General features: G+C 37.1%; 1 protein-coding gene across 1 annotated transcript in view; it reads right to left on the minus strand.

Annotated features, from left to right (window-relative positions):
* The window catches only part of ARID2 (AT rich interactive domain 2 (ARID, RFX-like)), a 174,049-nt gene extending 159,995 nt beyond the window's left edge, over positions 1-14,054 (minus strand). The window contains exons 1-3 of the mRNA XM_012638389.1: positions 13,936-14,054; positions 13,727-13,820; positions 12,561-12,658 (exon numbers count right to left, since the gene is read on the minus strand). Of these exons, the coding sequence (XP_012493843.1) occupies positions 12,561-12,658; positions 13,727-13,820; positions 13,936-14,027 (284 nt within the window). The 5' untranslated portion in view covers positions 14,028-14,054. The remainder of the gene's footprint in view (positions 1-12,560; positions 12,659-13,726; positions 13,821-13,935) is intronic.
* Between the last annotated feature and the right edge of the window lie 1,915 nt (positions 14,055-15,969).

The following is a 15,969-nucleotide window of genomic DNA, read 5'->3' on the forward strand; positions in this document are numbered from 1 at the left end:
AAAAAAATTTGAAAGATAATCACAAGTCAAAACATGCATTTGGCAAGACTGGGGATGTACCTTCACAATAAAAACAAAACAAGAATATCAAAGTGAAATGTCAGAGATATCAACTGTCAAACTTAGTACTTAAGGAAATAGGACATTTCATACTTAACAACCTATGAGGCACTCTAGCCAGGGCCACAGAGCAAGACTTTGTCTCAAAAAAAAAAAAAAGGTCAGTGGTTAAGACTGCATCAAAAACATATACAAGGCAGTATCTTACTCAATGAGGAAATGTTAGAAGCATCAAACTAAGGTCAGCGTCAAGGCAAGGAAAAGATGTCTCCATTTTCCCTACTATTTATTACTATATGTATATATTGTCCAATGCAATTAGACAAAAGAAAGTAACTAGAGGCATAAAAATTAGAAAAGAGGAAGTAAAACAATCCCTGTTTGCAGATGGCATGCTAGTATACACAGAAAATTCTAAAAAAAGAAAAAATCAATGGTAAAACTAACACAAACTGTAAAACAATTTAGCAAGGCAGGAGGTTACAAAATATGAAAATTCAATAGCTTTCACATAAATAAATAATAAACAATTAAAAGATAAAATGGGAAAGAAACCCATACTTGCAACAGCAACAAAAATAATAATATCCTTAAGAATAAACTTTTAGAAATGTCCAAACCCTACGTAAAGAAAACTTTAGGCTCCTGAAGGACACAAAAAGATTTGAACAAATGGCAAACTTCTACTGTCTTGGGTAAGTCAACTTAGTACCATCAAGATCTGAGTTCTTCAACTTATAAATCTAATGCAATCCTGATAAAAGACCAATAAGCTTTTTTCTGGAACTAGAACAAATTGATACTAAATAAAGTTCACAGAGAAAAACAAACATAAAAGAATACTCAAGAAAACCTTGTAAAACAAAGAACTATGAGATGGGAACAGTACTACCAAATATTAAAACATGCTATAAAGGCCGGGCATGGGGGCACAGTGGCACACGCCTGTAGTCCAGAGGCTGAGGCAGGAGAATTGCTTGAGCCCAAGAGGTTCGAGGGTACAGTGCTATGACTGTGCCTGTGAATAGCCACTGTACTCTAGCCTGGGCAACATAGCAAGACCTCATCTTTAAAAAAAAAAAAAATGCTATAAAACCTCAATAATTAAAATACAGTGAGATACATTTCTTAACCCCCTAGGATTGGTAAAACTTAACAAGCTTGACAACACATGGAAAAGCTATGGGAAGCAGGCACTTTCATACACTGCTGGTGAGAATAAGAAAAAGTTCTCTCCTACAAAGGTTATTTTGCCAATATTTAACAAAACTATAAAAACTATATATGCATTTATTCTTTGATTGCTGCTTCAATCCCCACTTTAGCAATTTCCTCTGAAGACACATCTACAACAATTTGAAAATAGGTTTACATAAGGTTACTTAGATTTATGCAGAGTATTCATATGACATTAATTACTATTGTAACATATCAGAAACAACCTAAATGCCATCATGTAGGGGATTGGTTGAATAAATTAGGATACAGCCACACAATGGAACTCTGTGCAGCTGTAAAAAAAAAAAGAGAGAGAGAGAGAGAGAGAGAGATTCTATGAATGTAGAGTGATTTTTCAAAATATATTAAGTGAAAACAAGCAAAATACAAAAAAAGTATTCATCTTAATGAGAGGAACTAAGAATGCATGTATGTATACATGTATATACCTCCTTAATTTTGCAAAGAGAAACACAAGAAGCATAACTAAAAACTAAGCAAGTTAATTACTAACAAAGCATGGGTAGAAATGGGATAGAAGAGATAGGGAAAGGAAAAGAGTAACCTACAAGTATACCTTTTCTTAAACTTTGACTTTAGAATTCTATTAGGTATTTTACATATTCATAAACAAAATTAAACAAAGATGGGAGAAAACACAAAATTGAATACAAATTTTAAAGATACGAATTTTATTGTATTTCAAGTGAATAATAAACACCCAGGAAAAAATCCAATCACTTAATTTTTTAACACAATATAGTCATGTGTCACTTTGCGACTATGATACATTCTGAGGAAGGCATTGTTAGGCAATTTCATCATTGTGCAAGCATCAGAGTGTGTACTTCCACAAACCTAGATGGTAGCACCTACTACACACCAAAGCTATAGCCTGGTATAGCCTATTGCTCCTAGATTACAAAGCTGGACAGCATGTTACTATATTGAATACTGTAGACAACTCTAACACAATGGTATTTGTGTATCTAAACATATCTAAACAAAAGAGGTACAGTAAAAATATGTATTATAATCTTAAAGGAACACTGTCATATATGTGGTCTGTCATTGACCAAAACGTCATTACGCAGCACATGACTGTACTTTAACAATATATTTTCAGATTAAATACAAAAAGAACCACAAACAAATTTGTAGCTCTACTTGGTAGGTTTGTTATTTACAGTGGTAAGGGTATGCCAAGTCTCAAAGTATACTATATGTATTATAGAACTGAAAACATGAGTAAACACACTGCTGTAGAGAATTAGGGTTCTCAATGAAAGTTAAGGGAGATACATGGAATGGAAGAAGGCAAGAAGAAACTTGTTTGGACTATAAATACAAGTATCAGCATAACCTCATGATTTTTAAAATATATATATATTTATATATGAAATAAAAATTTTCCTAGCTATGTTCTCTAAAAGGGCCTAAAAGAAAAAATAACCCAATAGCAATGAGCACACCTATCACCTAGATCTTGGTTTCTATATGCCATTCCATACTAAAAAGAACCAGGACTTCTCGGAGAAATATCTGATTCTACAGCTGGGTAGGCAAAACACAAACTGACCCTGGAAGATCTCATTTTGTCACAAAGCAAAGAGTTCAAAAATAATAGAAACATGTTAAAAAGACAAAGGAGCCAGCTTGAAAGGGCTCCCACTGGCCAAATTTAAGCAGCAAAATGTATAATAATAATAAATTTAACTCATTGTATAAAACAAAAATCTAATAAATAAATAAGAATGAAAATATTTCCCTTACTATAGACTATCAACCAATAAATGCAGAAGGAATGACAGAGTTGGAAAATAAGCGTCTTACATATATATCATAGTAATAACTAACTCTAACAATAAAGATCAGTGGAAGTTAAAACTATTGGGTAAAAATCTGACAGTAAGCAAGATATTTATGAAGTCGCAAAGTATGTCCCCACGGGTTATTAATTAGAAAACAGAAAATGGTAACTTTACAGTGGAGAAACCAGGAGGATACCACCTTAACCAAAATTAACTTCAGCAATAATGGGACGAAGTGACACAATATGCCTCTTGCCAAAAAAGCCTAACCTTAATCTAATCCTGAATAAATATCAGATAAATCCAAACTTTACAGTACATTTGGCAGTTCAAAAGATAACGAAAGGCTGAAGAACTGGAGATGTGATAATTAAATACAATACAAGATCATGGACTGGGGGGGTATGATTGCTATAAAAGATATCTTTGGGACAATTGGTAAAACTTAAGATTTGTCTGTATATTTGGTAATACACTGGCATCCATGTCAAGTTTTCTGAATTTGATAACTGTGCATTGTTACACTGGAGAATGTTTTCATTCCTAGGTAACATATGCTCATAAATAACAGTAAAAAACATTATACTGTAATAATATCTAATGATTACACAACAGTAATATCAACAATATGTGTATGTATATACAATCACATGTAAAAAGAAAAATATAAAGCAAACGTGGCAAAATAATAATTAACCTGGTCCAACTAGATGAAGTATAAACAAGAGTTCACATATAGACAGACAGCAAAAAAGAAAAATTAACAGTTTTAAGAAGAGAAAACATGGCAAAAAAGAAAAATGAAGGGTTCACTATTTCTCTCCAACTGGACTATCCTAAAATAACACAGATTTTTACTACATTGAATTAATACATTGTAATGTGGGGCTATCTGAAAAAAATGACTCAGAAATTCAAAAGTTTGACTTTTTATTGGTGTAAATTAAAAAGATTATACCAACTACTTAAGTACTCTTGATAGACCACCTATTACTTACTAGCATACCTGGAGATACAGGCTACCAAGGTCCTAACTACTGTTTATGAAGTACTAAGTGGTATGATCTGAGCTCAAGCACACTGAAAATTCACTTAATTTGTGAACCATTACGCAAAGTGTGATCAACCTGAGTGTTACCACTGACAAATTTAAATTCAGCCTAATCTCAAAAGCACTACAAGTTAGGTATCTTCTAACAGGGCACTAACTTACAGTCTCTTCTTTGCCCTATTTTAACAGAAGAATGTTCCTACTGACCTCATGTATGTTTATATTAACATTTTATTAATTTAAAATTAATCACTGGGCTAGTAGAAGGACAAAATAAAATTTCACCCCAAAACACTTCACTATGAAAGATATCTGTGTTATATAATAAACATCATCTTTTTGTGCACATAGCAGCTGACCATTGGACACTGTAAATAAAAATTTATTAAGTAAAATGGTAAGAACTCAGAAAGATTAGAATTATAGAATCTTGCCATATTTTATAATGGGATGTATATCCAGGATTATTACATAACCTTATTCAAATTCTGCTTCATAAAAACTTTATATTTTAGCCCTACTACATGATAATTAAAAAAAATCATTTACTGATAAAAACAAAAGCAAAACACACCTTAACATGAAATATACCTGAAGATATTTAGCAACTGTGAATAATGGAAGGTTATGTATAAGATAATAGTTTGTAAAATGTAAAATAGGTCTATCACTAGGGAAGGGAATGAGAAGGTGAGATGGGGAAAGTGTGGTCTGAAAATACATAAAATACACTTTCCTGATAGCAATTTCGGCTGACACTTAAGATTGGGAGTTGGAAATAACCTAGAACTTATTTTTTTTTTTTTTAAGAAGTAACCCATATACCCCAAGAAGAAAAGAGTGGTGTAAAGAATTTTTTCCCCAAGTGTTATTATTTTCTAAGATTAAATAACAACAGTGATTACTTCTGAAATTTAAAATGATAAAAATAAAATCTCATATGAAAATGCTTTGAAAAATGAAGATATTGTGCATTAAACAAAAAAAGCTATTGCCAGTATTGTTATTTTTAAGAGGAATTTATACAAGTTAACTTCCCTACACATTACTAGGATTAACAAAACATTCAACAAGAGAACACACATTCAGTAAATTCAATAAAACAAATTATACCCCATTTGGGGAGAATATTGTAAAATCCTATGTACAGGGAAAAAAAACATATTACATATTAAGAAAATTCTCCAGTTAGGAATACTGAAGGAAAACTTACTTTTAAGTTAATTTTTAAGAATCCAAATTATATAAATACAGTTAGGATGAGTTAAAATTTGGTAGTTTGCCCTTTTTTTATCCTTAACTGAAGTGGAGCCCTTATTACCTTCTCTGGAGCAGAGAGACAAAGTATAGGGTGTGTCCAGACCCTGCTTAGTGATGACAGGTGCAGCTTGAGCAGGTGCCCCGTCATCTGCTTAGTGACCAGATGTCACTAAGAGGTTTTGTTCTGGATGTAGGCCTGGCCAACATGTTCATGCCAAGTTAAACCAGTTATCTCAGCAACTAAATTGGTTTCATTACAATACTTAAATCAACTGTTCTCCAACTCCAATGTACTTAAAAATCACCTGGGGCATTCTTCTTAAAAATACATATTAATCAGGCTATTAATACCTAAAATGACTGTTCAGTCTTAACATCACTAAAAAGGATCAACTAAACATTATATATGACTCATGATATGATGAAAAGCACAGTACTACCTACTAAGTATGCCTATAATATTGAACCTGAAAACCTGAATGATCTAACCTTTAAATCTATCAGTCTTCAGAAAATAAATACAAAGGATAGAGGAACAAGTTAACTGACACTAGAAGGAAGCAATCAACCAAATCCAGAATTTGGGACATTCTAAAGGACAAACGACCCCATTACTTCAAATCAATGGCATGATGGGGAAAAAGAGGGAAACAGCCAAAACATCAAAACAACACATTCTTCCTGGGGCCCCGCCACAAAATTCTATTGCAGTAAGACAAGGGTGGAGCCCTGCAAACACTGACTTAGATATTAATGGAACTATGGATCTGTCATTTTTGGGCAGTAATTCAGAATGTGATAGCTATTCCTAGACATCACCAAGAGACTTCAGTTCCAGCAACAGATTATCGCCATGTACTTAGTCAAATGAATTAACCCTCAATTCATAACATAATGAATACACAAAAAGTATCCACGCACATAAGTAAAATTTACTTATGTTTCAAAACAGAAAAATATTATGTCAGACTCTACCGTAAAAACACAATTCTTAGAAAGCTTAATGAAATTCATAAATAACCTGAATGCTACTGAGAGTGACAATTTGCTCTAAACCATCTCTTACTCCTAGTGCCCCAAAAGTTTTATTTCCTAGGCGAATGCTTCAATAAGTTTTATGACTGGTAACCTATACTAATCATCATGCATTTTTGGGCACTTTTGAATAAACTAAAAAAACTTGTCAATTTCTTTGGCTCTACAATGGATAACTGAACTAACCACATTATATGCATTTATTTTAAATTAAAAAGACAATATTTTTGTCTTTCATAAAAATTATGCTTATAACTTTAAGTTATAAAATATTTGAAGATAATCTTTAATCTTAACATCTCCATTTAAAAATAAAACAAAACAAAAATCTCCATTTTTAACTCCAGTATAGTCTGGTCTTTAGACGAATATCTACTTCTAAATAGCTTTTCCATAACATCAAAATTCATGATATGACTTCTTAGTTTTTAAAATCAGAGAACTGAAGCAAATACAAATTTTTAGCAGGACTATCATCATATTTCAAGAAAAGCAATTACTATTCTATAAAACAGTTTTATAAATGATTCTGCCACAATTCTCTAGAGACACTTGTTTAGATAGATTTTACAAAACAAAATTTTAAATACAAATATCTTGTCTAAAAAAAGAAAGATCAAGTTAGAAGGGATACTTTTTTTTTCCCTTTTACAAAGAAGAAGAAAAGGAACAGTGACTTGCCCTTTGTGGGCTGCTAGTTTAAATAAGAATGTCAAGAGTAAAGAAGACCAAAGCAACCAAATAAAATTAACCATGAATTCTTTTGTTATAAAAAATATCATGCCAAGAGATGAATCATTGCCTGAGACTTAAAACTCTCTGTCATGGTCATAGGTTTTTTGTCATTGACAAATAGTTTAGTCATTGACATTATAGTTTAAACAGTACAAAAAATACTGTTATGTATCTATGATGATGTCTTTCCCCATTTTGTACCAACTAGGGCCACTACTTATCTTATAGGTTCAAATTTTCTTCTGCTAACATTTAGACTACAATATTTCTTGACCTTTCTTTCCTGTTGATAAACACAGGATAATCTTAAAATCTCCCTACTGGAACAACTATTTAACAAGTATTACCAATATAATTGTGCACGCTGGTAAAGATATGCAAATAATAATGCCATGAAAATTATTTAAATCTGTATTTGTATGTCCCTATATAAATATGTATATAATTACCTCTCATCTCATTTTCCCCATTATTTTCCATATTTAAAGTTTTTCTTCTTTAACCCTCATTTCCTCTAGCTCAGAGTTTCCCAAACTATGCTCCCAAGAACTTAGTAGATGTTCCTCAAACATGCTGTATCACACCATATACCACTGTGGTGATGTTTGAGAAATACCATTTACTATGAGGAATATGGGAAAAGTAATAGTGTTTTCCCAAATTTTCTAGAGATCCACAACACACATTAACAAAATAAAATCTCTAAGAAATCCTGCAATAAAGTAACCCATGGTTAACTTTTTGCTCAAATTCATTTGGCCTTCTTTTCCAGGAAACATATTAACATTTCAGGAAATGTATTCTTTCAAAGAGCACAAATTGGGAATTTCTACTCTAACTGACCCTGAATACCAAAGACTGGTGATGACAGTAGTGGAAGATCAAAGAAACGGGGGGTGGGGGGGATCTCCCTACCCCCACCCCATTCTGCCCCACATGTCCTCTAATTCCCAAATCAGACTAAATCCATTTTTGCCATTAAACTTTAGTACGTCTGGAAAATACCCAATAAGCAACCTTCACAAAATAATAAACAGTCTTTAATACTTTATCTAAAAATATGTGTTAAGAACTTGCCCACTTAATGCACTTAAATTCCAAGGAATCAAAATGTTTTTCCTTCCTTTTCCAAATTCTAATTTCATTCAATTTGAGACTATAAAAGATCCATAGTATTGATATATTTTTCTATCAAAGACATTATAGTGGATTTCACATACAATCAACTATGAAAATATTGAATCCACAACAGAACAGAGGTAGGATTACAAAACAGTCCTTCTATTCAGAAACAGATATTTTTAGTTAACAGCTAAGGTAGAAAATTGAAATGCAAAAATGCATATAAACATTTTTAGGAATCATACAGTTCTCAGTTTGTATCCTCAGTAAAATTTGTAACCTCAGTAACTATCTATCTTGGAAAGAATTCAACTTATTTCTACTTGGGTTAAATTTAAGCCGTTTAAAACATCAATTCTAAGACACAACACTAACCTAGCTGAGCTTTGATCAGTCTTTCAACTTTCTCCACTTTCTACTCCTTTCAACAAGTCTGCATGCCCTTTAAAAATGTAACAGAATATCAGAAAATATCAAAATCAAGTTTTATGCATAAAAGATACAGCTTATAAAATTAAATTTAAAATACGTATATGAATAATTTATTCAGATACAGTTGTTCTTCCAATCTCCATATTACTTTTATTTTCCTTTCTTGAATGAGAAGAGTAATCTGTTTATTCAGGTCCATTTAGCAATTTACAAACTCAATGTGTTACTTTACTTATTTATTACAACTTTGAAGAATTCTTTCACTTAACCTCAGTGATTCATAAAAGACTTTCTCTTAAAAGAACTGATCTACATGGTAGACACCAACTAAAGAACGCATGAGTGTATTCATTCCATGTAACTAGTAAGTGTAAACTCCCTCTGTTGGTATAATTTAAGGGAGGGCTTTACCCACAAAGAAAAACAAAATAGAATAAATTCACAATATAACTGAAATTCCACTATGGTGAGCAAAACTCTACAATTAAGTTTCTGACTATTCTAAAGGTTGGTACATGTAAAAAGCAATCATTTAATTAAGTTTCAGTGCCAGAAAACCAGTAACATGTAGTTTTGTATAATAAATTTTTATAGTCCAAGATACTTCCCCTCCTTCCCAAAAGTTTTATAAAAGAAATATCAAGTTAACCTTGACTAAACTGTACTTTCTGTCAGTGACCAAAAACAAAATTCTTCAACTAAGTATTTGAAATGTATAACCAAATCTTCATACCAAACCTTCAAATTCTTAACCTAAATTAGGGTAGCAAATTGTCACCCAATCTCAGTACCAAAACAGAAAAATAAAATTCAGTGAGTAAACATGGAACACATTGGACAACGATATACTTGGGGATAAATTTAGCACAAGTAATTTCTAATTATATTTTAATTTCTTAAAATCATCTGTAACAAACTGAACTCATAATAGACTGATTAAATATTACTGAACACATCATGAACCCAACTTTTTTGTACAATTAATGAATGCCCCTAAAGCCACTTTAAATTTTTTGCACTTTAATATCTCCATCTACAAAATGTGGGAAATTATACCTCATCCTTTTATACTTATAGGAATATTCCAATAATAAACATTTGTAGAACACATTGAGATGACATACCAAGAAAAGAACTAAATGAAAATAAAGTACATAATATCATAGATTACTACCCAATTTTTAAATAGAGTACTTTCACATGTTATCAGTAGGCACTTACATTTTTAAAAATTAAATGCCAATGTTAAAACAAATAATCAAGTGCATTTTTAATTTTAGACTTTGATAAATTTGTATAGACAATCTACAGCTGAATAACTATATATGAGACAATCAAGCCAACTTTTGGCAGACCATTAATATTCAAGTTTCTGTATTTAATGACTGTGTATGTTTGTATCAAAAAGAACATAAAGCTGTTATAACACATACATAGCCAGCATGATATTTTGCTCTTCCTTATTTAAATGTCTGTAATATTATGAAGATATATCAGAAAACATTAGGCTAACAGCCATCCATCCAATTAATACTAAAATTACAGGGGAATGTGAGCAAATATTAAACTTATAAAGTAAAGGAAAACTAACACATGTAATAACATTCTTACAATAGGTCAAATAGGCAGTGCATATTTAAAAAATTATTCCACCTGTAATTTACAAAACACACTGCATTATCTGCTCATCAGAAACTATGATATTCAATTTGATGTAGCAAAGAGGTCACTGATTACTATCTCTTACTATGAAGAGGCACTCTTATGGTTAAGTAACAGAATTACTGTTAAAGCTTAGCATCTTGTCTACTAGTTCAGATTTTTCAGAGGAAGGCGTAAAACCCAGTATAATACATATCCTCTAACTCTGCAATATTACACCACTAGGAAAAAATTCTTTCAAGGTTGGTAGTACCCAATTTTTAACCAGCATATTTCTTTTATATTTCTTTACAAGCCATGCAAATCTTCGCATGGTTTTATTTTCCAAAACAAATGCTTCAACTTTTTTCCTAGTAGCCTAGCTACAACCCTACAAAAACAAACCTGGAGAGTGACATATGGAGGAAAAACAAGTTTAGCTAAGGACATAGTTCAAAAAGCAGCTTCTATTAAGAGCATAAAGCCCAAATTGATCTGAGAACACTAAATACTTACAACCTTGCAACTATATAGTTAAAAATAGTACCTATAAGTACAATTAATGAATGATAATATCTGAAGACAGAAATGACAACTGGAAAAACAATACTTATGATTAACCTTCGTTAAAAAAAAAAATTGGGGGCTTAGACATTTAATTGACTATGCTAAAAGTGTTAGTATGAATGTAAATTTTTCAGAAAAATATACATCTCATGAGCCATATATATCATATAGTACTTTTTGGATACTAAATTTCAATCAATCAGTCAAACAAATACCAGGCAAAACTATAAAATATGTATTTTTAACAGTCCAAAATCCAAATGGTTCCAACTGATTAACCATAAAACCAGAATATGTACTAACATGTTCCCCTCAACAGTATGAATGGAAATGAGCAAGTGAATATTACGATAAATATAAATTCTCTATTTCTCACCCCACTAATTCAACAGTTTTAGAGATTAATTTTGTTTTTTTGATTTAGCCCTTTATTTAAAAATGTACTCTGACACACATGCAAGCCATCACACACATACACACAATGGATAACATATTTAACATTTCCTAGGCTTCTTGTGTAACTCAGTACTCCACAAAGTTCTGTGAACTCCAGCTTCAAGCCTGAAGTCAATCTAAGATAGCCAATAGAAAGTACACCTGTGCAATTACCACACTTCCTATTTCAGAATGCTAAGCATAATACAGAATAATTGAGTGCATTTGAAGCAATAAATGCAAAACTCAAATTATGCAGAAGCTACATTACAAAAAAAGGCCATTCTGTAACATTGCTACTTAAAAGTAATAAATACAAGGAGTATTATTTTAGTTTCAAATAACAACCAACTTAGGACCCTCTATGTGTAAGCAAACATTAAAATTAAGACAACCTCATAATAAATTATAATATGAAAGTATTCCTAGAAGAAAAACTGGAAGTAAAAAAATAAAGCGAATTCACAAAATGTATTACCTAGACTGTACCACATACAAACTGAATTTAGGAAGTTTACCCTGTCAAATAAGAAGTCAAAAAAAGGTGTGGGAGAACGAAAGAAAATGCAAATTACAGTATCCCATTCCATAGTATTCCCATTTTCCTAAAGATAAAATAATCCTTTTGAACGTTTTTAAGTCACTCAGAAACTCAACAAAAAATAATTCTAAAAACAATCCTGGTTACCTAAGGCACCAACATGTCATGCTATGTAGAAATATTCTACTGAAAAACTATTCAATGACACAGTTCCAAACAAGAAGTTTCATTTATTTTTTAAATTCTGAAAGTCAGAATTTTAAAAAGTAAAGTAGTTTCCAAAACAAAGAGAAAAATTTTCCCAAAGGTTACAAAGTTTCATTATCTATCTTAACTCTTTTACTAAGCATCACCTTTCTGCTCCTCAGTGGATACCAAGCAATCAATAACAATGTCACAAAAGAATGTTTACCCAGATTAGGGGGGGTGTCACCTGTAATGATTTTGTACGAAAAATGTAAACGATCCTAAAAGTGGTGAGGAAAACTTTCACCTTCCTACAACCTCACTTTATTTATATTAAATGTTTCCCAGGCTGAAATTAACAAGAGATTAGAAACTAGTGTGCAAGGTTCGCTTTTGTTTTGCTAAAAACAAATCTCCCCATAAGTCCCTTATTTCCAAATACTGTGGAAAAGTCACTACTACTCACCGCAAGTAATACTGCTTTAAAGCAAAGGCAGCGTTAGAACAACTTCTGGGAAAGTTGAACTCTTCAACAATTTCTCCCCACTGATTCTTCTCAGAAACCTGGTAAAAACACAGGCACACTTGTCTGAAAGTGTACAGTTCAAGAAAACCTTAACCTAACTATGAAATAAATACCCATTCTACAGAGATCTGTAGATACCTAAGGCATCAATGGGTGTTTCGGATCGATCCGTAAGAGTTACTAAGCAAGGGCTTTTTGAATCACTGTGTTTTCACCAGAGAGCCCTGTATTTAATAGCACTTGTTTTGTTTGGGGGGGTTTGGTGGGTTTGTTTTGTTTTTGAAGCCCGGACAATAACCAATCGCAAGTCCCTCTGTCGCCCCCTTTTAAATCTCAACGCGGTCCGTTTACACTTAAAAAAAAAAAAAAAAAAGTTCAATAGGATCAATACTGTTCCGGACAGCGACGTCCGCGGGTTCTGGGGGGGCCGGGGCCGGAGCCGATTCCGATCCCTCTCCCAGATCTATCCATCTCCATAGGCCCTTCTTTGAGGCCTACAGCTTCTGCCTAGCCTTGAAGCCTAAGATGGCTATTTGGAGACAGGTCCTGGTTTCTTTTGTTAGCTGTATAAACCGAGGGCGACGGGGCCGAGGCTGTGCCCCCGGCTGCCGGGATCATTTCGCAGCCGATTATCGATGTTAAACCTGCCCGCGCTAATTTTGAGTTGCACGAAAACTGCTCTCAGAGTCTGTGTGTCTCTGTGTCTCCGCCTGTGCTAGAGCGGCAGCGGCGGCAGAGCTGACTCGCGAGCGAGCGAGCGGGCGGCGCGGGCGCGGGGCGGGCACGGGGCTCGGGCTGGCGCCCCGCACGCCCGCACTCCCCGCCGCGGCGCTCAGACCCCGCCGGGCCGGCCGGGAACCGGGCAGGACGCGAGCCGGCGCCGGGCCGCCCGCCCGCCCGAGCCCCGCGCCGGCCGCGCGCACGCGAGCCACCAGGCCAAAAACAGCCCCGCCGCCGTCCGCCTCCGTGCCACCGGCTGGGAGCGAAAAGAACGCCTTTTGCCCCTGCGGGCCACCCCCCCAGCCCCGAGCGCCCACTCCGGGGTCAAAGGAGACTTTTTGGAGGAGGCCAGAGAGAGGGAAATACAAATTAAAACTTCCACTCACCTTCGCGAATCCGCCTAAAGTAGTGACTCTGGTGTAGAGACCGTGAAGATCCAGCTCCTTCCCACCCACCGCAGGGATTTTTTTAAAAGGCGACCTGCGGGAAAGAGAAAGCCCCGCACTTGTCAGCCGGGACCCCGCGCCCGGCCCGGGCGGGAGAGCCCCGTTCGCCCCAGCTCGCCCCGGCGCTGCCCCCCCGGTTCTGCTCTCACCCTCTGCTGTGGTGGAACTGCCGCAGCTCGTCCAGGAAAGCGAGTCCCTTTCTCCGCTCGTCCGGAGGCGCCTTCCCCGTCGAGTTTGCCATTATTTTTTCAAAGGAGGTTTTAAAAAAACCCAGATCAGTGTTTTAAAAGCGCCCCCCGCTCCCAGCGCTTCCTACCAGAGCCCGGAGCCCATTCCTCGGCCGGCGGCGGCGGGGCTCAGTCATGGGCCGGCGGTGGCGGCGGCGGCGGCGGCGGCGCAGGGAGGGAGGGAGGGGGAGGAGGAGGAGGAGGAGGAGGGGAAGGAGGGAGCAGGAGGCCAGGGGGAGAGGAGGGAAGGAGGGAGGGGAATTTCTAAAAAAGTTTAAAGAAATCGGAGCGAAACTAGAGGGGCAGGCGACAGCCGGATCCGCGCGAAGCCGCGGGGCGAGCGCGGCCCCCACCCCTTCCTTCCCTCCCTCCCTCCCCGCGGCCCGGCTCTCGCCCGCCTCTCAGCGCCGCCGGCCCAGGCGGCTCGGCCCGGGGACGCGATTCAACATGGTGCTGCTGCCGGGGGCGCGCGAGCGGACGAGGGGAAAGGCGAGCCAACGGTGAGGGGCCGGGGCGGCCAGAGGCCCGAGAGTTTCGGCGGCCGCGGCGGCGGCAAGGCTGGGGCAGGCGGGGCTGGGGGTGGGGAGGGGGAGGTCTGTGTGGTGGTTTGTGGAAAGCGGGGTGACAGCGTGTATTCCGGCCCCGGCTCTGCGGGGCCTTTGCACACATTCACGCGCGGTCTCGGCCGCGGCGGCCGGGGCGTCCCCGGGCAGAGGCACCGGCGGCAGCCGAGCCGCTGCGCGCCGCTCGCCCGCTTCCCTCCCCGGCAGCCTTCTTCTCTGCCGCCGCCGGTGCCGCCGCCACAGCCCGGCAGTCAGTGCCGCACAGCGACCCCAGAGGGCCGGCCGCGGCACTGCGCCTGGCTCCACACCGCCCCGGCAGCTCCTCGCGGGGAACAATAGACTCGGCTCGCCGGGCTTAGGGTTCGTCTGCAATGTGCCGCACATTTCACACGCACACAAAGCCGGCGGAAAGGGGGGCGGTGCGGGGAAACGGCCACTACCGGTTGTTCCAGGGTTAGGGGTGGAGGCGATGTTCGCGTCCCCGGCCTGGCTGTTGGAAGGGCCGCCTCGGAGTCCCCGCCCGCCCGACAGAACCGGTGTGGCCCTCTGGAGGGAAAGGGAGCTCAGAGGGACATATCCTCCCGATACGCAACAGTCACAAAGCGGAATAAAGTCAATTTCTTACCTTTTGGGGGTTTTTTTTAGATCTAAAGGAATCGGCTTTTCTGAGCCTTATGCTAGTATTTTGGGGTCTGATTAGCACATTTTCCATGAATTATCCACAAGCTAACTTTAACAAACTATACACTGAACACTGTGAACTGTCCTAGTTCTGTGGAAATAGAGTAATGCTCTTAATACATCTTGCCTTTGGTTGGTTTCACGTATCAAACTGGATTATTCTATGACCAAAGTTATGCAAACAGTAATTAAACTGGTTGGGAAGCAATCTGTCGAACTTTGACAATAATAATTAACGTGTACATTTTTACAGTAAGTTATCGTAAAGACTGCTGCGTTTAAAATAAATATGGAATAAAACATGTTTTTCCTTGCTTTCTCTCAAATGTCTGAAATATCCTTGTTTAAAATATTTTTGAAGGTTAAAAAAGGAAACCTTCGTTTAAATGGAAGATACAAAACATCTCAACAAACACTACCACTTAAGTTTGCATTTACAAGGGCTGTTGGAGCTGGCCTTTTGCTATAAATGTTTATTAAGCTTACAGCCTGTGAAACGTGTTATTATTCGTATTTTAGTGACGGCCACTACAGGCAAAGTCACTGACTAACCCAAGGTCGCAGGGGAGTAAGGGTCTGGATGGGTTATTTCAGGTAATCGTTCCAATGAGAACATTTATTTGGTGGTGAAAAATTATGCAATATAGCTCAGCGTGCTTCCGGTGCTCACTCTAGGAAGGAGATTTATTTCCCAACTAAAGTTTTTCTCTTA

Source organism: Propithecus coquereli, unplaced genomic scaffold (assembly GCF_000956105.1).
Source record: "Propithecus coquereli isolate 6110/MARCELLA unplaced genomic scaffold, Pcoq_1.0 Scaffold13, whole genome shotgun sequence".
Taxonomy (NCBI): domain Eukaryota; kingdom Metazoa; phylum Chordata; class Mammalia; order Primates; family Indriidae; genus Propithecus; species Propithecus coquereli.